The following is a 23,694-nucleotide window of genomic DNA, read 5'->3' as shown; positions in this document are numbered from 1 at the left end:
TACTCAGCACTGGGCATGATCTACCGCACACATACTCAGCACTGGGCATGATCTACCGCACACATTCTCAGCACTGTGCATAATCACCACACACATACTCAGCACTGGGCATGACCTACCACACACATACTCAGCACTGGGCATGACCTGCCACACACATACTCAGCACTGGGCATGATCACCACACACATACTCAGCAATGGGCATGATCTGCCACACACATACTCAGCACTGGGCATGATCTACCGCACACATACTCAGCACTGGGCATGATCTACCGCACACACATACTCAGCACTGGGCATAATCACCACACACATACTCAGCACTGGGCATAATCACCACACATATACTCAGCACTGGGCATGATCTGCCACACACATACTCAGCACTGGGCATGATTTGCCACACACATACTCAGCACTGGGCATGATCTGCCACACACATACTCAGCACTGGGCATGATCTGCCACACACATACTCAGCACTGGGCATGATCACCACACACATACTCAGCACTGGGGCATGATCACCACACACATACTCAGCACTGGGCATGACCTGCCACACACATACTCAGCACTGGGCATGATCTACAGCACACATACTCAGCACTGGGCATGATCTACCGCACACATACTCAGCACTGGGCATGATTTACCGCACACATACTCAGCACTGGGCATAATCACACACACATACTCAGCACTGGGCATGATCTACCGCACACATACTCAGCACTGGGCATGATCTACCGCACACATACTCAGCACTGGGCATGATCTACCACACACATACTCAGCACTGGGCATGATCTGCCACACACATACTCAGCACTGGGCATGATCACCACAGACATACTCAGCACTGGGCATGATCTACCGCACACATACTCAGCACTGGGCATGATCTACCACACACATACTCAGCACTGGGCATGATCTACCACACACATACTCAGCACTAATGATCCGCAGCACATCATAATTCCTGGTACCAGCACACAGGATAACGCCGGGCTCAGTGTATGGGGATAATACCGGATAACGCCAGGCTCAGTGTATGGGGATAATGCCGGATAACGCCAGGCTCAGTGTATGGGGATAATGCCGGATAACGCCAGGCTCAGTGTATGGGGATAATACAGGATAACGCCAGGCTCAGTGTATGGGGATAATGCCGGATAACTCCAGGCTCAGTGTATGGGGATAATGCCGGATAACGCCAGGCTCAGTGTATGGGGATAATACCGGATAACGCCAGGCTCAGTGTTTGGGGATAATACCGGATAACGCCAGGCTCAGTGTTTGGGGATAATACCGGATAACGCCAGGCTCAGTATATGGGGATAATGCCGGATAACGCCAGGCTCAGTGTATGGGGATAATGCCGGATAACGCCAGGCTCAGTGTATGGGGATAATACCGGATAACGCCGGGCTCAGTGTATGGGGATAATGCCGGATAACGCCAAGCTCAGTGTATGGGGATAATACAGGATAACGCCAGGCTCAGTGTATGGGGATAATACCGGATAACGCCGGGCTCAGTGTATGGGGATAATGATAGGATCACGCCAGGCTCAGTGTATGGGGATAATGATAGGATCACGCCAGGCTCAGTGTATGGGGATAACGCCAGGCTCAGTGTATGGGGATAAAGCCGGATAACGCCAGGCTCAGTGTATGGGGATAAAGCCGGATAACGCCAGGCTCAGTGTATGGGGATAATGCCGGATAACGCCAGGCTCAGTGTATGAGGATAATGCAGGATAACGCCGGGCTCAGTGTATGGGGATAATACCGGATAACGCCGGGCTCAGTGTATGGGGATAATACCGGATAACGCCGGGCTCAGTGTATGGGGATAATACAGGATAACGCCGGGCTCAGTGTATGGGGATAATACAGGATAACGCCGGGCTCAGTGTATGGGGATAATACCGGATAACGCCGGGCTCAGTGTATGGGGATAATACAGGATAACGCCAGGCTCAGTGTATGGGGATAATACCGGCTAACGCCAGGCTCAGTGTATGGGGATAATACAGGATAACGCCAGGCTCAGTGTATGGCAATAATGCCGGATAACGCCAGGCTCAGTGTATGGCAATAATGCCGGATAACGCCAGGCTCAGTGTATGGGGATAATACCGGATAACGCCAGGCTCAGTGTATGGGGATAATGCCGGATAACGCCAGGCTCAGTGTATGGAGATAATACCGGATAACGCCGGGCTCAGTGTATGGGGATAATGATAGGATAACGCCAGGCTCAATGTATGGGGATAACGCCGGGCTCAGTGTATGGGGATAAAACCGGATAACGCCAGGCTCAGTGTATGGGGATAATGCCGGATAACGCCAGGCTCAGTGTATGGGGATAATACCGGATAACGCCAGGCTCAGTGTATGGGGATAATACAGGATAACGCCAGGCTCAGTGTATGGGGATAATGCCGGATAACGCCATGCTCTGTGTATGGGGATAAAGCCGGATAACGCCAGGCTCAGTGTATGGGGATAATGCCGGATAACGCCAGGCTCAGTGTATGGGGATAATACAGGATAACGCCAGGCTCAGTGTATGGGGATAATACCCGATAACGCCAGGCTCAGTGTTTTGGGATAATACCCGATAACGCCAGGCTCAGTGTATGGGGATAATACCGGATAACGCCAGGCTCAGTGTATGGGGATAATACAGGATAACGCCAGGCTCAGTGTATGGGGATAATACCGGATAACGCCAGGCTCAGTGTATGGGGATAATACAGGATAACGCCAGGCTCAGTGTATGGGGATAATACCGGATAACGCCAGGCTCAGTGTATGGGGATAATACCGGATAACGCCAGGCTCAGTGTATGGGGATAATACCGGATAACGCCAGGCTCAGTGTATGGGGATAATACCGGATAACGCCAGGCTCAGTGTATGGGGATAATACCGGATAACGCCAGGCTAAGTGTATGGGGATAATACCGGATAACGCCAGGCTCAATGTATGGGGATAATACCGGATAACGCCAGGCTCAGTGTATGGGGATAATACCGGATAACGCCAGGCTCAGTGTATGGGGATAATGCCGGATAACGCCAGGCTCAGTGTATGTATGGGGATAATACCGGATAACGCCAGGCTCAGTGTATGGGGATAATGCCGGATAACGCCGGGCTCAGTGTATGGGGCTAATACCGGATAACGCCGGGCTCAGTGTATGGGGATAATACCGGATAACGCTGGGCTCAGTGTATGGGGATAATACCGGATAACGCCGGGCTCAGTGTATGGGGATAATACCGGATAACGCCGGGCTCAGTGTATGGGGATAATGATAGGATAATGCCAGGCTCAGTGTATGGGGATAACGCTAGGCTCAGTGTATGGGGATAATACCGGATAACGCCAGGCTCAGTGTATGGGGATAATACCGGATAACGCCGGGCTCAGTGTATGGGGATAATACTGGATAACGCCGGGCTCAGTGTGTGGGGATAATACCGGATAACGCTGGGCTAAGTGTATGGGGATAATACCGGATAACGCCGGGCTCAGTGTATGGGGATAATACCGGATAACGCCAGGCTAAGTGTATGGGGATAATCCCGGATAACGCCAGGCTCAGTGTATGGGGATAATACCAGATAACGCCAGGCTCAGTGTATGGGGATAATACCGGATAACGCCAGGCTCAATGTATGGGGATAATACAGGATAACGCCAGGCTCAGTGTATGGGGATAATACCGGATAACGCTGGGCTCAGTGTGTGGGGATAATACCGGATAACGCCAGGCTCAATGTGTGGGGATAATACTGGATAACGCCAGGCTCAGTGTATGGGGATAATACCGGATAACGCCAGGCTCAGTGTATTGGGATAATGCCGGATAACGCCAGGCTCAGTGTATGGGGATTATGCCGGATAACGCCAGGCTCAGTGTATGGGGAAAATGATAGGATAACACCGGGCTCAGTGTATGGGGATAATGATAGGATAACGCCGGGCTCAGTGTATGTGGATAATACCGGATAACGCCAGGCTCAGTGTATGGGGATAATACCGGATAACGCCAGGCTCAGTGTATGGGGAGAATTCCGGATTATGCAACTTTGGGGCATATTGTAAAACACTCTGCAAATTACTGATTTATTTTATCATGCACATATGAGCTAATCTTTTTTTACTGGATCAGTAATTATCTCACCTGTTTAAACAGAGATAAATCCTGAAAACATTACCTGTTGGGAGTACTTGAGGACTGGGGTTGAGAACCACTGATATAGATGAGATGTGAGACCCCAGCGATTCCGACGGCTTTATTTTTTTACAGCGGCAATAGTTTAAGGGCGGTTTAACAAAATCGGGCAGACTCGCTGGGATCTTACCGCTGCCTGCATCTCCAGGCTATTGCATTCTCCCATGTTATAAAGCATAAAATGGTTATTATCAGCTATAGACCCCACAATACTTTAAAACATGTAGTAATATATACAAGGGACATGCCAATATACACTTTGGACCCAGCCAAACAATTTTGGAAGAGATCATCCGTACAGGTCTGTACATCAGCCACACAAAGAGAACAGAAAGAAGGATTTGGGATATGGGACAAAAAAGAGAAAGCAATGACGTGCCGGAAGGTCTGGGAATCTGGCTGAAATATATGAGGCCGTCCGTTACCATAGAAACCGGGTGAACTAACGAGGCTTCGAATTTCCTAGATGCGGATGTCTAGAGTGTCGGGGCATCACCTTCACGCTGTGGGTGAGATGTATCAAAGCTTGTAGAGAGAGAGCGAGTGGAGAGAGATAAATTACCAACCAAACAGCTCCTAACTGTCACTTTACAGGCTGTTTTTGGAAAAATGACAGTTAGGAGCTAATTGGTTGGTACTTTATCTTCGTCCACTTTATCTCTCTCCAAGGCTCATACAGAGACCCCATGTGCTACACATCTCATCTTTTAGTTGATAAATACATCTAGTCATGGAACAAGGGGGAAGTTAAGAGTTGAGTAACAACTATAGACAGTAATTTGATTTATAGGTGGGTGGCACTGTGACTGTTGTGTCATTAGTAATTACATTGCATTTATACTATAGATTTTTTAAACCCATTGTTCGGTTCTTATTGCGAGAAGGTAACAGACTTTATTTCATGTCCTTTAGTTCAAAGGGAGAAATGGCGCAGAGACTCTTGTCCGGATTTGATGCTCTAGATAAATATTCGCAGGACTTACTGGTGAAACGCGCCAAGGTCGGTTGTATGATGTCTGTGACACGGTTGCCAGATCTGCTGATGAATTACACACACACGTATACAATGGTAGCTTCTAAACTACGCAGCAATATGATTCAGAGGTGGAGGCTGCTGCGTCCATTCTTGCGTCTGTTGCCGGAGTCGCGGCTGCGATAATATGCAAGTGCTGATATCAGCCCCCCCCCCCCCCCGGTGTAGTAGCCATTATATGAGTGTGCGAGCACCGAAACGCCCACTTTCACCGTCTGTAACACAACCAGTGAGCCGGAACAAGCCGCCATCGGCTACATCATCGACACTTGCATCAGTCCTATAGGAGGCGCGGTGTCTCCCTCTGAAAGTGGCCTCTGTGACTGCAGCTGTGCGTCTGAGAACGCGCCCGCGACACTCTCATGATACGCCCCTGAGATACCGTCTCTGTGTACGGCGTGCATCGTAGGAGCTTTCAGGACTTTACGTGCTTGGGTAGTGGCAGATAGTTGCTCATTTACGTAAACATCGGCAAGTCGTGCGCATTGCGTGCACCTCTGTATCAGGCCCCCATGTGTCACTGATTGAATGTACAGTGCTGGTAACACTATAGTTTGCCTAATTGTGCCTAGCACAGGGGAATCCCCATGTCAGACATCGCTTATGTTATCCCCCTGCGCAGACCATGAGGAAATGGTTGTGTCTGTCACCTGGAAATTGCTCTGTCTCACATTCGCCGTACTTTACACCCGGCTGTGGAATATTACACACTTATCCAGTGTAATTACACACTCAGGGCCGCCTGCATAGGATGCGTCTGCGGAGACTTTTCCGTACCAGCCTCCTCACTGACTGATGCCAAAGCGGGCATCCACCCATCTATGCCAGATATCCGCCCGGATTCTTGCAGATGGCCGGCCTGCCGCCCACTGATTTTCCATCCACAGCCGCCATCTTTATTATTGACACTTATAACCGCCATACGCTGGGTACCAAAAATGCAATGGCGTTGAAATGCACCGGCATGCCTGCATTTCGACGACCCCACCCATTAACACCCCCAAATGCTCACTTCCTGTCAATCACTCTGCGATGGTTCTGTGTGGTCTCTGAGATCGCATTGAGGGCCTGATTCAGACCCGTTCGCTAGGCTGCATTCGCACGTAGCCAGCCGATATTGGCAATGTGCACATGTGTATAAGACGCAGTACGCGTGCGCAAACTAGTCCGTGCGATTGCGAAGCGTTCGCTCGCAGCGCATAGCCGCCACGCTAGAATGAGGGACAGGACGAGCCTTTTGTGGGTGGTGACGGAATGGTCGATGGAAACGGGTGTGGTGGTGTGAACGCAAGCGTGCCTGAGCGTCATAACGCAGTTTCAGAGGCGTGCATAATTTAGACGCAGCGTCATAGTACACGTCACATGGCTGACTTACACACTGAAGCACTCGCAGTGCTTGCGGTAGGGTATGGTCAGCCACAAGTGCTGCGTATGTCCGATGTTACGCGATGTTACCGATTGTTTCATACACTTCCTGGAGATGACGTGTGTTACTAAGGGAAAATGGGCGTCTTGTGTCAGGCTGGTGGGCGTCTAGATACATACCGCGATTGCACGGCAAGACAGTGTGAGCGTGCTTATGCCTTGCCTTGCGAGCGCGGGATTTGCATACTTTGGCTGCGTGCGAATGCATCTAGGAAGCGGGTCTGAATCAGGCCTTGAGATCACAGCGATGCCTTTGCGCGCACATTGCGATGCATGTGGCACTGCGCAATAATCGGCCATCTGTGTGCGTAATCACAATAGCGACCGTTAATGAATCAGGCTCTGAGACAGAAGCTATTACTATTTCTTAATCAACCTCTAAACGTGTTGTATCCAGAGATATACAGTACTATTCCTCTATTGCAGAATAATTATGTTCCTTTGATTCTAATAAATCAAAAGTTCTTTGTTTGCAAACCTTATTAGACAGCTGTAAGTACTGTCCTGTTCTGTCCCACCCTATATTATCCCAGCTGTAAGTACTGTCCTGTTCTGTCCCACCCTATAGTATCCCAGCTGTAAGTCACTGTCCTGTTCTGTCCCACCCTATGTTATCCCAGCTGTAAGTCACTGTCCTGTTCTGTCCCACCCTATGTTATCCCAGCTGTAAGTCACTGCCCTGTTCTGTCCCACCCTATGTTATCCCAGCTGTAAGTTACTGCCCTGTTCTGTCCCACCCTATGTTATCCCAGCTGTAAGTACTGTCCTGTTCTGTCCCACCCTATATTATCCCAGCTGTAAGTCACTGCCCTGTTCTGTCCCACCCTATATTATCCCAGCTGTAAGTCACTGCCCTGTTCTGTCCCACCCTATGTTATCCCAGCTGTAAGTCACTGCCCTGTTCTGTCCCACCCTATATTATCCCAGCTGTAAGTCACTGCCCTGTTCTGTCCCACCCTATATTATCCCAGCTGTAAGTACTGTCCTGTTCTGTCCCACCCTATATTATCCCAGCTGTAAGTCACTACCCTGTTCTGTCCCACCCTATATTATCCCAGCTGTAAGTCACTGTCCTGTTCTGTCCCACCCTATATTATCCCAGCTGTAAGTCACTGCCCTGTTCTGTCCCACCCTATATTATCCCAGCTGTAAGTACTGTCCTGTTCTGTCCCACCCTATATTATCCCAGCTGTAAGTCACTACCCTGTTCTGTCCCACCCTATATTATCCCAGCTGTAAGTCACTGCCCTGTTCTGTCCCACCCTATATTATCCCAGCTGTAAGTACTGTCCTGTTCTGTCCCACCCTATATTATCCCAGCTGTAAGTCACTACCCTGTTCTGTCCCACCCTATATTATCCCAGCTGTAAGTCACTGCCCTGTTCTGTCCCACCCTATGTTATCCCAGCTGTAAGTTACTGCCCTGCTCTGTCCCACCCTATATTATCCCAGCTGTAAGTCACTGCCCTGTCCTGTCCCACCCTATATTATCCCAGCTGTAAGTCACTGCCCTGTTCTGTCCCACCCTATATTATCCCAGCTGTAAGTCACTGCCCTGTTCTGTCCCACCCTATATTATCCCAGCCGTAAGTACTGCCCTGTTCTGTCCCACCCTATATTATCCCAGCTGTAAGTCACTGCCCTGTTCTGTCCCACCCTATATTATCCCAGCTGTAAGTCACTGCCCTGTTCTGTCCCACCCTATATTATCCCAGCTGTAAGTCACTTGCCTATTCTGTCCCACCCTATAGTATCCCAGCTGTAAGTCACTGCCCTGTCCTGTCCCACCCTATATTATCCCAGCTGTAAGTCACTGCCCTGTTCTGTCCCACCCTATATTATCCCAGCCGTAAGTACTGCCCTGTTCTGTCCCACCCTATATTATCCCAGCTGTAAGTCACTGCCCTGTTCTGTCCCACCCTATATTATCCCAGCTGTAAGTACTGTCCTGTTCTGTCCCACCCTATATTATCCCAGCTGTAAGTCACTACCCTGTTCTGTCCCAACCTATATTATCCCAGCTGTAAGTCACTGTCCTGTTCTGTCCCACCCTATGTTATCCCAGCTGTAAGTCACTGCCCTGTTCTGTCCCACCCTATGTTATCCCAGCTGTAAGTTACTGCCCTGTTCTGTCCCACCCTATATTATCCCAGCTGTAAGTCACTGCCCTGTCCTGTCCCACCCTATATTATCCCAGCTGTAAGTCACTGCCCTGTTCTGTCCCACCCTATATTATCCCAGCCGTAAGTACTGCCCTGTTCTGTCCCACCCTATATTATCCCAGCTGTAAGTCACTGCCCTGTTCTGTCCAACCCTATATTATCCCAGCTGTAAGTCACTGCCCTGTTCTGTCCCACCCTATATTATCCCAGCTGTAAGTCACTTGCCTATTCTGTCCCACCCTATAGTATCCCAGCTGTAAGTCACTGCCCTGTCCTGTCCCATCCTATATTATCCCAGCTGTAAGTCACTGCCCTGTTCTGTCCCACCCTATATTATCCCAGCTGTAAGTACTGCCCTGTTCTGTCCCACCCTATATTATCCCAGCTGTAAGTCACTGCCCTGTTCTGTCCCACCCTATATTATCCCAGCTGTAAGTCACTGCCCTGTTCTGTCCCAACCTATATTATTCCAGCTGTAAGTCACTGCCCTGTTCTGTCCCACCCTATATTATCCCAGCTGTAAGTCACTGCCCTGTTCTGTCCCTCCCTATATTATCCCAGCTGTAAGTCACTGCCCTGTTCTGTCCCACCCTATATTATCCCAGCTGTAAGTCACTGCCCTGTTCTGTCCCACCCTATAGTATCCCAGCTGTAAGTCACTGCCCTGTTCTGTCCCACCCTATATTATCCCAGCTGTAAGTCACTGCCCTGTTCTGTCCCACCCTATATTATCCCAGCTGTAAGTCACTGCCCTGTTCTGTCCCACCCTATATTATCCCAGCTGTAAGTCACTGCCCTGTTCTATCCCACCCTATACTATCCCAGCTGTAAGTCACTGCCCTGTTCTGTCCCACCCTATACTATCCCAGCTGTAAGTCACTGCCCTGTTCTGTCCCACCCTATGTTATCCCAGCTGTAAGTCACTGTCCTGTTCTGTCCCACCCTATGTTATCCCAGCTGTAAGTCACTGTCCTGTTCTGTCCCACCCTATATTATCCCAGCTGTAAGTCACTGCCCTGTTCTGTCCCACCCTATGTTATCCCAGCTGTAAGTCACTGCCCTGTTCTGTCCCACCCTATATTATCCCAGCTGTAGACTGCAGAAAAGCCCCAAAATTAATCTTTTCCACCTCTTAGCTTCTGCACATGTGCTATTCTTTAAGGATCTATTGCTGCGAATAAGTTCTTACAGGAACTCCCAGCTCCCCAAGCACTCTCCATAAACACACCTGTGTACTGCCGCTGGCACCCTCTGCTCGGCTGTACCTCCTGGCATTGTGCGGGATTTATGTCCCACTTCCTGGCAGCCAGGACAAATGTACCAGGTTAATAATGTCGGTGGGAAATGAATAAGCTAAAATTAGTGAAGGCGCTGTCCTAAAGTTGATGTTGTGTGTTCCATGTCTGCTCATTATATTACAGATAAATCAAGCACAATATTTGACAGCTCCCAAAAGCAGGATGTAGGTGTGCGCAGAGGTATAGTAGTGTGGACAAATCAGAGCATGGATTAAGCCTTCTAAAGAGTGAAGAAGTTGCCCATAGCAACCAATTAGCTTCCACCTATCATTTTATGGAATATGAAATGCTAGCTGAAAGCTGATTGGTTGCTATGGAAACTTTTTAATTTCTCCACTCTCAGAGGGCCGGATACGTCTCCCCCCAAATGCACTGTGCTTGTCACCTGCACCCAGTGCAGACGACCATCACCAGGATGCTGCCCATCATGTACCTGGGTGTCAGAGTCATCAGCCATTTTGTCATGTGATGTGAATACTTTTGCAAAAAATGATCCGAAGTTTACAGCTACGTGCGAGGATTTTCCAGCCAAGATGGTGGCATCTGTGGTGTGCAAAAGTTTGCACCATACAGTGGGATGGGTTTGGGCAGGTCAGAGTTACTTGTTGCTGCGCACGGATTTCGCGCACGGGTGTGTATACTTTTGCACTAACATGCAAATACAAGATGTAGTTTTACAGGATCTGAGTTCCCTCCTTTGTAAGAGGGAGCGCAGGGCGCAGGCTATACGTCAAATCCACCTCTGTGGTAGCGTCGATGGGGGTCATAATTAATTGGGTATTTAAGTAAATGAACAGGGGGGTCCCCAAATATTTACCGTGCACATTTTACTGGGCATCTGTAAAACTTGGCGCAGTTTGATTTTCTGGCGGCCGTCCCAAGGGCAGGAAATTGGGCGTAGATCTTGACATGATCAGGTCATGGCGATTAAGTCGGCGCAAAGTTGTGAAGTGCGTACAAGGGGTAATAAGCGACTGCATGTTATTTGTCCGAATGTTCTTATGTTACACTTTATAGAAGTGCCGAGGTCACAGCTTCCGCTTGTAATCGCAATTTGAGATGTCCCCCTCCCTCCGCTTTCTCCTGTATGTACTAATCCTTACCCCACTAAACCTTGTCATGTTTGATAAGTCTGTAATAAAACATTTCTATAAACACACCTGGAGTGGGTCCACGAGCCCTTATTGACTTTGTGCATTACACACAAGCTGTTGTACGAGTCGCTATTGTTCCGCCCGACCAAAGAATCCAACCACAGGGCAGGTCTGACGCGTGAATGTTTGTTTTGTTCTAGAAATGTCACCTGAGCTACATGCAGAGGATCCCGGCCCTGAGCGTCCCCCTCTCCTTCGATTTTGAACCGGAGACTCGTCAGGGCAGCGGCGGAAAACTTTTTGAAAGGCAGAGGAATTCGCATTTGTCCTCAAGGTGAAGCGTCTTCCTGCAGGATGTGTATCAGTGATATTATAATCACCGTAGGAGGCAGATAATACACATATTACACACGTTATAGAGATGTCATGGTAACCAGGGCCGAAACTAGGATATCTGTCACCCGGTGCAAGACAGCAATTTTGCACCCCCTCCCTTCCTGTACCTGGATTTTGTCCTTGCTCCTCCATAAGGCAGTGTACTAGTCAGACGACCCTGGTATAGTGACTTAGATTATTCCACACACCGTAATGCCTATTACACATTGTTCCACACACTGTAATGCCTATTACCAAAGTGGCAATTACATATTTGCCCGACACCATTTTATACCCCACAGTAAGGCTTCTAATTACTTTAAAATTACCTGCTCATTATTAGGGGTTTTATGCTCGTTGCCAGGGGGTCCCATGCTCGTTGCCGGGGAGTTTCATGCTCTCTGCCAGGGGGTTTTATACTCATTGCCAGGGGGTTTCATGCTCGTTACTATGACGTTTATGCTCGTTGCTATGGGGTTTATGCTTGTTGCCATGGGGTTTATGCTCGTTGCCAGGGGGTTTGACGGGACTAAGATGCAGCTTTCAGCATCTTCTCCCGGCACTTGCACTGGCCTAACAGACACTAGAGGTCCAGTAGGACCTCTAGTGTCTGTCTCCTCCTTGGCGGTGGCCATTTTTGGATGGCCGTTTCCAGCAGAGTCCATGCGGACGGCTAGTCCGCATGGAATCTGCTGAAAATGGCCATCCAAAAATGGCCGTCGCCAAGGAGGAGACAGACACTAGAGGTTCAGTAAGGACCTCTAGCATCTGTCTCCTCCTTGGCGGTGGCCATTTTTGGATGGCTGTTTTCTGAATTTGCAGCCCCCAAGCCAACGTGAGTCAGCCCTTTTTCACCCCCTGCATTGCGGCACCCGGTGCACGTGCACCTCTAGCCCCCACCTAGTTGCGGCCCTGTGGTAACACGTCTCACATCATGTTCGGTTTGTAGATTCCATTCACCCTATTGAGGCATAGCAAAGTGTCTCTCGCTGTTAGCGGGTGCAGGCCAGTGCCAAGGGTAGGAGACGTTAGTGATAGTCGTGAAGGGGTTAACTTGGTGACAGGGAAACAGTCTGCAAATATGTAGTGTATAATTGTATTTATTTATTAACAGTAACTTATATTCTTCAACGACGGCCGTTTCAAGCACTATTTTCATGCCATCAATCCACAGTGCCATCATCATCCGCCCCTCAAGCTCCTCCCATATCCCGACTAATACCCCCAACTCTGTCGCCTCACTTACTACGACCATATTATGCCAGACAGCAGTGCCCCCAATTCATATTATGTCTAACGGTATTGGAAAGTACATGTATATTTCACTGCACTTTCCCTCACGGGGCTGGGATAATTTGGGGGTGAATGAAGGGCCATAAATCATTAATATTACATTTGTATTTCAATTTTCCTCACAAAATGTTTACATTTTTTCTACTTTAATGTATTTAGGGAGACAATGGGGCTGATAGTGTGTGGGGAGGTGGCCACGCCCACACGGCACTGGCCACACCCAGACAGCACTGGCTACACCCACACAGCACTGGCCACACCCACACAGCACCATTAACACCTCCTCCACTTCTCACAATAAGCCCTTGATCATTTTCAGCTTCCGGGGGCCATGTGGCACTTAATCCGGCCCTGGCCAGCCAGTTTTGTAGTGACGATCAGGACTGGCCGCGCTAATCATTACATACTGTACATCGCTATGATGCATTCACATGTCACAGTGGCAAGGCCTCTCTATTAGAGCAAATGTATCCTCCGGCTGCCTCAGCTACATTGTTTTGATACATTGTGGCGATACAGGGTTTTTTTTTAATAACCACGATAAGTGACAATATCATTGTAGCCCTCTCGCTGGGGAAAGGAGCCTCTTGATAAATAGGCCCCCTAAAGTGTAACTGTTTTGCAGAGAGTAGCAACTTTGTTTAAACAAAGTAAAAAAAGTTTAAAACTTACAGCAATCCTGGCTGTATGCCTTGTTATACAGGGGAGAGAGGGGGTGCGAGAGCCCAGAATTCTATACATACACTTTATACATGTGACTGGATTCTCCTTCTCACAAAGGTCAGAAACATATTTATCATACACTCATTTTTTATTTCGTTAGGAGACAGAGAAGTTAATAGTATTAATGGAAGGTGTTGAGCCCCCCCACCCCACACACACACACACATTACTATACCACGTCAGCAGTGATGGAGCCTCTGTGATATCATTAGATCAAACAGAGCCTAATGCAGTGTTGACTACACAGCTGATTGTGCCCATGTGTATGCCAGGGTGGATGGTGGCCAAGCATTACCTCTGGGGGGGGGGAGGTTAGAGATAGGTCTGCCCTTAGCCTGGTATGGGTACTGCCATATGTCTTCCATTTACCTTTGCCTTCAATAATTCTTTCAGAAAACCAAGCAGCGATGCCAGTGCCCAGTCAGGTATACGGCCGTCCACTGCCGCCCTCCTCTGCCCTGTTCCGGATTCTGACGGGGAAGGTAAATCCCTATTTCTACCATCTGTAATTTACACCTGACAAAAGCCAAGCGAGAGGCTCAATAAACCCTGAGGCTGCTGGAGGCAGAGCTTTGGATATACTCTCAGTATAGCTCCAACAAATGTTATTTATATTTCTTACTGAGTAAATGTTTGTGGCTACTGGAGGAATGTTTAGTTCTCGAGCCCTTGCCAGCCGACCCATCAGCCCGTAGGTCAGACCTTGCATTGCTCCTGGCATCCTGGTACTTCAACGTAGGTTACATAAATCTCCCAGGCAGCTAGTGGGAGAAAGGGGCACCTATGTATTCTATAAAAGCACAAAACCGTGACATAAATCCGACAGTACCAGGAGTTCACTACGCTGCAAACTACACAAATGGGCGCAGAGAGGGGGGGGGGCGGGTACAGTTTGTCCGGCGTCGCCCCCCCACCCCCACAGCAGCTCAGCACACAGCTTGTGCTGGGCTGCAGTGCGAGACTGCTCGCGGCTGCTGCAGCAGCCGAAGCAGTGTCCTATGGCTGTGGGGGGGGGCGATCACACTGATTGCGCCCCCCCCTGCTTAGCGCCACTTATCCTGCGATTAGGCCATGCCCCCTCCTTTACCAGGGCCCGGCCGGGCTCTCTACGGCTCTGACTACACACTCCTAAAACTGGCATCTTTGTCCCGGGGACGGCTGCTGTGCTCTTCCCTCTCATATGGTAGGAACTAAACTTAGGGGGAGATTTATCCAGTTAGAGAGAAAGTGAAGAGAGATAAAGTACCAATCACATTTTAATTGACATTTTTCAAACCTTTAATGTGACAATTGGGAGCTGATTGGTTGGTACTTTATCTCTCTCCAAGCTTTGATAAATCTTCCCCTTAATGTCTTGTTTTGGCAGGTGCACAAAGTTCACAGAGCTTTTCTGTAGCCCCACATGTAGTCCAACCAGAGGCGTTACCCCGTGGCGGCACTGACCACGTTACGCCCAGCATGTGACCCATCTGGAGTGCCACTTCCCCGCTTTAATCCCTCCTGGTCTCATAGTGACTGCGCAGCTCTTAGCTCATCATGGTCGCCACATGCAACCTGGTCCCCACCTCTCTGTCCTGATGGGATACAACATAGCGGGATGGTCTCGGAATGCGTACGGATGCAACCGCTACGGAACAAAGGAACATTGCAGTAGCAGCATAGGCCACCCTGCTTGGCATCATGTAAGAATATATACAATGTATTACAGTACATACATCTACATACTGGCAGTAATTGCGCACACATTATTACACGAGCTAGCGAGAAGAGTGCGTCCAGCGAACGAAACATTATGCGGCCCATTTATCATTAAATATTTGCGCCATATTCCCCGAAAACACCCGTTTTTGATGGATACCCACAAATATTAACTATCCCCCAGATGTAGTATAGATGGATTGCGGCAGATATCTCCGTTATATGCCGCGGTCCCACCATTTCCGACAGCTGCCGCAACCCCCATAGGTTTCTATTAGGGCTGCAATGCATTCCGGAGTTTGGCCTATGGGCTACGCTTCGCAGGGGCAATGGCCACCACACATCCGTGGTCAATAGACCACGTAGGAGTCCCGATAAGGAAGAGACCACTGATGCAGTCACTTCACTCCGAGTACATTGCAGGAATGGGCTCCTTTTAGATATGGCGGCCGGAGTATGGCGCACCGATCGCATTTAGTCTATGATTATTGATAAATGGGCCCCTTAAGCTTCCCATCCATTTAACGATGCGCGGGGACGACGGCACGATTATGACGCCGTCATCTCCCTCGGGGTGACCTGCATACACTGAACGTTCAGACGTTCAGTGTATGCAGATCAGTCATCCCCGAACATGGCAACCTGACGGCGGTCATCAGGTCGACCGTCATATTCAAGCGATGATTGATGTTAAAAACGACCAGCGGACGCGCGCATCGCTGGTCGTTTTTAACCTTTTACTGCCCAATTTGCAGGCGATTACCAAGCGATGGAGCGATAACGACCATCATTATCGCTCCATCGCTAGGTATAATCGCCTAGTGGATGGGCAACCCCCGATGTCGCCACAGTCTAGAAGTAATGAGATCCATCGTGGAAACCGGAACATATGCTGGAATGATGGAACTCATCGCTAGCGTTATTAATGCGCTATTTAAGTAAGATTACATTTTATTAATGTCTTGAGTAAGATATTAGTGCAAATATTCTAATATGTCTATTGATAACGATAGGCACAGAACTAATATCTTCTCCTTGTCCCATCTATGAATATGACCGTTAACCCTTTCAGTGCCACTTGGTTCAGGTTATAGATCTATAATGCTGCAAACCAAAATCTCTGCCACGCACGGTGGGAGGCGGATCAGCACGCAGGTGTAAATTAACACGAGGAGCAGCTTTTAGGGGATTAATTATTTGTGCAGTTTAGTTATAGGGCAGATTTCCTGGCATAAGATGATACTTCCTTTCTCAGGCTGAGATAAGAGCATAGTCTGTGCGCTCTATAGATACGGTATCAGTCACGCATCCTCTGTTCAGTCTTGGGTCGCTCGGTAACGTGATAACTAAGAAATATACATTTTGAAATCTTGTGGTTTCCGGTACGTTTTGTATCTTATAATAATTTGTTTTTCAAAGGAAGGTCAAACGCGCACGGGGCGGGGGAAACCAATTCCTGGGGCAGCGGTGCTTTTATCATCCATAATCTTCATGCTCGTACAGCTTGAACAATATGAAGTAAAAATTATTATGGACACTTGGGCTGCTGGTCAGAACACAGGGCCTGATTCAGACCCGGTCGCAAGCGCTGAGCGCCCGCAACCGTGTCGATGGTGGCCCAGAGCGCATGCGCATGATGAAGCCGGCTCCGTCGTGCGCATGCGCGAGACCCGGCTAGCGCCGGGCAAACCATTGCTACGGGTCTCACTCCAAAGGGGGCGTGCTGTCGATGTTGAGTGACAGCACGCCCCCTTTGGTGGGCGGCCCGGGGGGGTGGCTGCCCAAACGGAGGCGTTCCCATGTGAACGCCTACCGTTTGGGGCCGGCCCCACTGACATCACAAGTGATGTCAGTGGAGAGATTCCGGCTCTGTTAGAGCCGAAATCTCTCTGGGGCTTGCGGCAACGAGACCCTACCACAAGGGTCTCGTCGCAAGCCCGATGGTCGCGATGGTCTTGACCATCGCGACCATCTTCCTGGCCGCTCGCTATAGCTGTGGGTGGTCACCCACAGCTATGCGAACGGCCAGGAGACCAGCCCTGATTCAGAGCGAGCGCTCTATCAGAGCGTCCGGCTCTGAATCAGGGCCACAGCTCAGGGCATAGAAAGTAATTTCCAAGGCTACAATATGATGGCTCCATAGCGCTGATGCCTTTATATTACGTTCTGCGCCTGCTGTTGTACGATAGCGCCCATTTATATGAGGAGCACAGGAAATAGATGGTAGTTGGAGATTAGAAAGTCTGCTCATGATAGATGGGGCGTACTAGGTACCAAGGATGCTGTTGGATGAACTATTTAAATGAACATCAGGAATTAGAGATTGCAAACTAGGGGTATGTTGCTGGGTTAGCCGGTGGCTGCTTCCACCCAAAAAAGGATCCAGTTTGCCAGTTATCGGTCAGCAGGTCACACATTATGGGCCACCTAAGGGCAACGTACCTCTACATTGCTGGACAGAACGTTTATAGGAGTAGTTCCAGCAGTTTAGTGAAAACATTAAAAGCTACAGATCCGAGGTTTGTCTATTAAATAACGAGACTGATTAAATAACTCATCTTTATTTATTGGTATTACAAATGTAATGTTTGTCCCCTTCAATATACTCCCCATTTGCAATAATACATGGCTGTAGTCTTGTTTTGCACTGGTCGGAGGCATTGGAGCAAATCCATTTCTTTTAGTTGTTTCAACATATCTGCCGGTTTCTTCTTTACAGCATCAACTGATTCAAAATGTGTCCCTTTAAGCACTGATTTAACTTTTGGGAAAAGATAAAAGTCGCAAGGTGCTATATCGGGCGAGTATGGAGGATGTTCAAGTGTAGTAATATGATTGTCGGTCAAAAACTGCGTCACAGAAAGTGCTTAGTGCGCAGGCGCATTGTCCTGGTGAAGAATGAAACCATTTTGACACAGTTGCGTCTGTTTCTTTCTGACTCTCTCAACTTTTTCAAAACTTCCTTATAATAATGCTGGTTACTGTTGTGCCTTCCGGAACCCATTCTTGCAAATTACACCCTTGATGTCGAAAAAAAACAATGAGCATTGCTTTGAATTTTGAGTCGCTTTGAGGAGCTTTTTCATTCTTGGTGATGACGGTGTTTTCCAGCGCATTGACTGTCTTTTGTCGCTGAATCTTTTGTGACACTCTAAACACACGCGCACGAGACAGGCGGTCATTCCCATAGGCCGTAGTAAGCATTTGAAAACATTCTGTTGGTGTTTTGTGGAATTTTACTAAAACTTTCAAATTGACACGTTCAACTTTTACACTTAGCATTTTTTCGGCACTCTACAGAAAACACAACTAAATTAAATGGCGACTCACAATCAACTGAACGTCATAGAGTGTCGCTGCTTCTCATGCAGGTTCAGACAAGCTCAAGGTTACTACGTATGCAGTTAGTACCGGTTCTGACTGCTTTGTTTACTAGGTGGAATCACAGTCACGTTATTTTATAGATATACTGTACCTCCTATGTCACATGAAATAATGACAGTATGTAAGACAATTTCCTACAATCAAGTAGAAAAGGGAGGGGGTTAAACCCCCTATTGTTCCTCAGCACACTGAATTATACTTGCAACAATATATGAACATTATATAGTAATAGAACTTCAGAGATATTAGTTGCATGTATTTGCAAATACATGGGAAGCTGCTAGGCCACGTCACAGCTTCTCTGTCACTAGCAGTCCCTAACACTAAGGGGTTCACGTCCGGGGCGCAGAGCACCCCAAAATAACGTCCAGCCCAGGACACCCCAGGGCATCACACGAAAATGGAAAAAGAGTGACAGTGCAGTGTAAAGTATAGATGTGTGTGAGTAGTTAATAAGTGTTCAAAAAGAGGTTAAAATATGTGTATATCAGTGAGGCAGTGATATGTATGTCAGTGAGACAGTGATGTGTATATGTCAGTGAGGCAGTGATGTGTATGTCTGTCAGTGAGTCAGTGATGTGTATATGTCAGTGAGGCAGTGATGTGTATGTCTGTCAGTGAGTCAGTGATGTGTATATGTCAGTGAGGCAGTGATGTGTATGTCTGTCAGTGAGTCAGTGATGTGTATATGTCAGTGAGGCAGTGATGTGTATGTCTGTCAGTGATGTGTATATGTCAGTGAGGCAGTGATGTGTATATGTCAGTGAGGCAGTGATGTGTATGTCTGTCAGTGAGTCAGTGATGTGTATATGTCAGTGAGGCAGTGATGTGTATGTCTGTCAGTGATGTGTATATGTCAGTGAGGCAGTGATGTGTATGTCTGTCAGTGAGTCAGTGATGTGTATATGTCAGTGAGGCAGTGCAGTGTATATGTCAGTGTGTCAGTGATGTGTATGTCTGTCAGTGAGTCAGTGATGTGTATATGTCAGTGAGTCAGTGATGTGTATATGTCAGTGAGTCAGTGATGTGTATATGTCAGTGAGTCAGTGATGTGTATATGTCAGTGAGTCAGTGATGTGTATATGTCAGTGAGGCAGTGATGTGTTTATGTCAGTGAGGCACTGATGTGTATATGTCAGTGAGGCAGTGCAGTGTATATGTCAGTGAGGCAGTGATGTGTATGTCTATCAGTGAGTCAGTGATGTGTATTTCAGTGAAGCAGGGATGTGTGTATGTCAGTGAGGCAGTGATGTGTATGTCTGTCAGTGAGTTAGTGATGTGTATATGTCAGTGAGGCAGTGATGTGTGTATGTCAGTGAGGCAGTGATGTGTGTATGTCAGTGAGTCAGTGATGCGTATATATCAGTGAGTCAGTGATGCGTATATGTCAGTGATGTGTATATGTCAGTGAGGCAGTGATGTGTATATGTCAGTGAGGCAGTGATGTGTATGTCTGTCAGTGAGGTAGTGATGTGTATGTCTGTCAGTGAGTGATGCATATATATCAGTGAGGCAGTGATGTGTGTATGTCAGTGAGTCAGTAATGCGTATATGTCAGTGAGTCAGTGATGCGTATATGTCAGTGAGTCAGTGATGTGTATATGTCAGTGAGGCAGTGATGTGTATATTTCAGTGAGGCAGTGATGTGTATATGTCAGTGAGTCAGTGATGTGTATATGTCAGTGAGGCAGTGATGTGTATGTCTGTCAGTGAGGTAGTGATGTGTATGTCTGTCAGTGATGTAGTGATGTGTATGTCTGTCAGTGAGGCAGTGATGTGTATATGTCAGTGAGGCAGTGATGTGTATATGTCAGTGAGGCAGTGATGTGTATATGTCAGTGAGGCAGTGATGTGTCTGTCAGTGAGGCAGTGATGTGTATATGTCAGTGAGGCAGTGCTGTGTATATGTCAGTGAGGCAGTGATGTGTATATTTCAGTGAGGCAGTGATGTGTATATGTCAGTGAGGCATTTATGTGTATATGTCAGTGAGGCAGTGATGTGTATATGTCAGTGAGGCAGTGATGTGTTTGTCAGTGAGGCAGACTTGTGTATGTCAGTAAGGTAGTGATGTATATGTCTGTCAGTGAGGCAGAGATGTGTATATGTCAGTGAGGCAGTGATGTGTATGTCAGTGAGGCAGTGATGTGTATGCCTGTCAGTGAGGCAGTGATGTGTCTGTCAGTGAGGCAGTGATGTGTCTGTCAGTGAGGCAGTGATGTGTATGTCAGTAAGGCAGTGATGTGTATGTCTGTCAGTGAGACAGTGATGTGTATGTCAGTGAGGCAGTGATGTGTATGTCAGTGAGGCAGTGATGTGTATGTCAGTAAGGCAGTGATGTGTATGTCTGTCAGTGAGACAGTGATGTGTATTTCTGTCAGTGAGGCAGTGATGTGTATGTCAGTGAGACAGTGATGTGTATGTCTGTCAGTAAGGCAGTGATGTGTATGTATGTCAGTGAGGCAGTGATGTGTATGTATGTCAGTGAGGCAGTGATGTGTATGTCTGTCAGTGAGGCAGTGATGTATATGTCTGTCAGTGAGACAGTGATGTGTATTTCTGTCAGTGAGGCAGTGATGTGTATGTCTGTCAGTGAGGCAGTGATGTGTATTACTGTCAGTGAGGCAGTGATGTATATGTCTGTCAGTGAGACAGTGATGTGTATTTCTGTCAGTGAGGCAGTGATGTGTATGTCTGTCAGTGAGGCAGTGATGTGTATGTCTGTCAGTGAGACACTGATGTGTATGTCTGTCAGTGAGACACTGATGTGTATGTCTGTCAGTGAGGCAGTGATGTGTATTACTGTCAGTGAGGCAGTGATGTATATGTCTGTCAGTGAGACAGTGATGTGTATGTCTGTCAGTGAGACAGTGATGTGTATGTCTGTCAGTGAGACACTGATGTGTATGTCTGTCAGTGAGACACTGATGTGTATGTCTGTCAGTGAGGCAGTGATTTGTATGTCCGTCAGTATGGCAGTGATGTGTATATGTCAGTGAGGCAGTAATGTGTATATGTCAGTATGGCAGTGATGTGTATATGTCAGTGAGGCAGTTATCTGCTCCTGTCAGTGGTGTGTATGTTTGTCAGTGAGCTGAATGTCTGACAGTTTAGCATTGATGTGTATATATCAGTGAGGCAGTGATGTGTATATATCAGTGAGGCAGGCATGTGCTGCTGTCAGTGAGGTAGTGATGTCTATGTCTGTCAGTGAGGCAGTGATGTGTATGTCTGTCATTATGGCAGGGATGTGTATATGTCAGTGAGGCAGTGATGTGCATGTCTGTCAGTGAGGCAGTAATGTGTATGTCTGTCAGTATGGCAGTGATGTGTATATGTCAGTGAGGCAGTTATGTACTGCTGTCAGTGAGGTAGTGATGTGTATGTCTGTCAGTGAGGTGTATGTCTGTCAGTATGGCAGTGATGTGTATATATCAGTGAGGCAGTTATGTGCTGCTGTGAGTGAGGTAGTGATATGTATGTCTGACAGTATGGCAGTGATGTGTATATATCAGTGAGGCAGTGATGTGTATGTCAGTGAGACAGTGATGTGTATTACTGTCAGTGAGGCAGTGATGTATATGTCTGTCAGTGAGACAGTGATGTGTATGTCTGTCAGTGAGGCAGACTTGTGTATGTCAGTGAGGCTGTGATGTATATGTCTGTCAGTGAGGCAGTGATGTGTATATGTCAGTGAGGCAGTGATGTGTATATGTCAGTGAGGCAGTGATGTGTATATGTCAGTGAGGCAGTGATGTGTATATGTCAGTGAGGCAGTGATGTGTATGTCAGTGAGGCAGTGATGTGTATGTGTGCCAGTGAGGCAGTGATGTGTATGTCAGTGAGGCAGTGATGTATATATGTGCCAGTATGGCAGTGATGTGTATGTCTGTCAGTGAGACACTGATGTGTATGTCTGTCAGTGAGTCAGTGATGTGTATGTCTGTTAGTGAGGCAGTGATGTGTATTACTGTCAGTGAGGCAGTGATGTATATGTCTGTCAGTGAGACAGTGATGTGTATGTCTGTCAGTGAGACACTGATGTGTATGTCTGTCAGTGAGACACTGATGTGTATGTCTGTCAGTGAGGCAGTGATTTGTATGTCCGTCAGTATGACAGTGATGTGTATATGTCAGTGAGGCAGTAATGTGTATATATCAGTGAGGCAGTGATGTGTATAAGTCAGTGAGGCAGTTATCTGCTCCTGTCAGTGGTGTGTATGTTTGTCAGTGAGCTGAATGTCTGACAGTTTAGCATTGATGTGTATATATCAGTGAGGCAGTGATGTGTATATATCAGTGAGGCAGGCATGTGCTGCTGTCAGTGAGGTAGTGATGTCTATGTCTGTCAGTGAGGCAGTGATGTGTATGTCTGTCATTATGGCAGGGATGTGTATATGTCAGTGAGGCAGTGATGTGCATGTCTGTCAGTGAGGCAGTAATGTGTATGTCTGTCAGTATGGCAGTGATGTGTATATGTCAGTGAGGCAGTTATGTGCTGCTGTCAGTGAGGTAGTGATGTGTATGTCTGTCAGTGCGGTGTTTGTCTGACAGTATGGCAGTGATGTGTATATATCAGTGAGGTAGTGATGTGTATGTCTGTCAGTGAGGTGTATGTCTGTCAGTATGGCAGTGATGTGTATATATCAGTGAGGCAGTTATGTGCTGCTGTCAGTGAGGTAGTGATGTGTATGTCTGTCAGTGCGGTGTTTGTCTGACAGTATGGCAGTGATGTGTATATATCAGTGAGGCAGTGATGTGTATGTCTGTCAGTGAGACAGTGATGTGTATTACTGTCAGTGAGGCAGTGATGTATATGTCTGTCAGTGAGACAGTGATGTGTATTTCTGTCAGTGAGGCAGTGATGTGTATGTCTGTCAGTGAGGCAGTGATGTGTATTACTGTCAGTGAGGCAGTGATGTATATGTCTGTCAGTGAGACAGTGATGTGT

The 23,694-nt window shown here is 47.7% G+C and overlaps 1 protein-coding gene across 2 annotated transcripts in view; it reads left to right on the top strand.

Annotated features, from left to right (window-relative positions):
• The window catches only part of CUNH1orf141 (chromosome unknown C1orf141 homolog), a 75,565-nt gene that overhangs the window by 19,705 nt on the left and 32,166 nt on the right, over positions 1-23,694 (top strand). Inside the window, exons 2-4 of one of the 2 annotated variants that reach the window (XM_088466551.1) lie at positions 5,173-5,260; positions 11,473-11,606; positions 14,057-14,145. In XM_088466551.1, the coding sequence (XP_088322677.1) occupies positions 5,186-5,260; positions 11,473-11,606; positions 14,057-14,145 (298 nt within the window). In that variant the 5' untranslated portion in view covers positions 5,173-5,185. The remainder of the gene's footprint in view (positions 1-5,172; positions 5,261-11,472; positions 11,607-14,056; positions 14,146-23,694) is intronic. The other variant, XM_088466553.1, reaches the window with a different exon arrangement.

This window comes from Taudactylus pleione, unplaced genomic scaffold (genome assembly GCF_031769625.1).
Source record: "Taudactylus pleione unplaced genomic scaffold, aTauple2 ptg003505l, whole genome shotgun sequence".
Lineage (NCBI taxonomy): Eukaryota > Metazoa > Chordata > Amphibia > Anura > Myobatrachidae > Taudactylus > Taudactylus pleione.
Note: the sequence above shows the minus strand (reverse complement) of the source record. Positions and strands in the feature narration are given on the sequence as shown.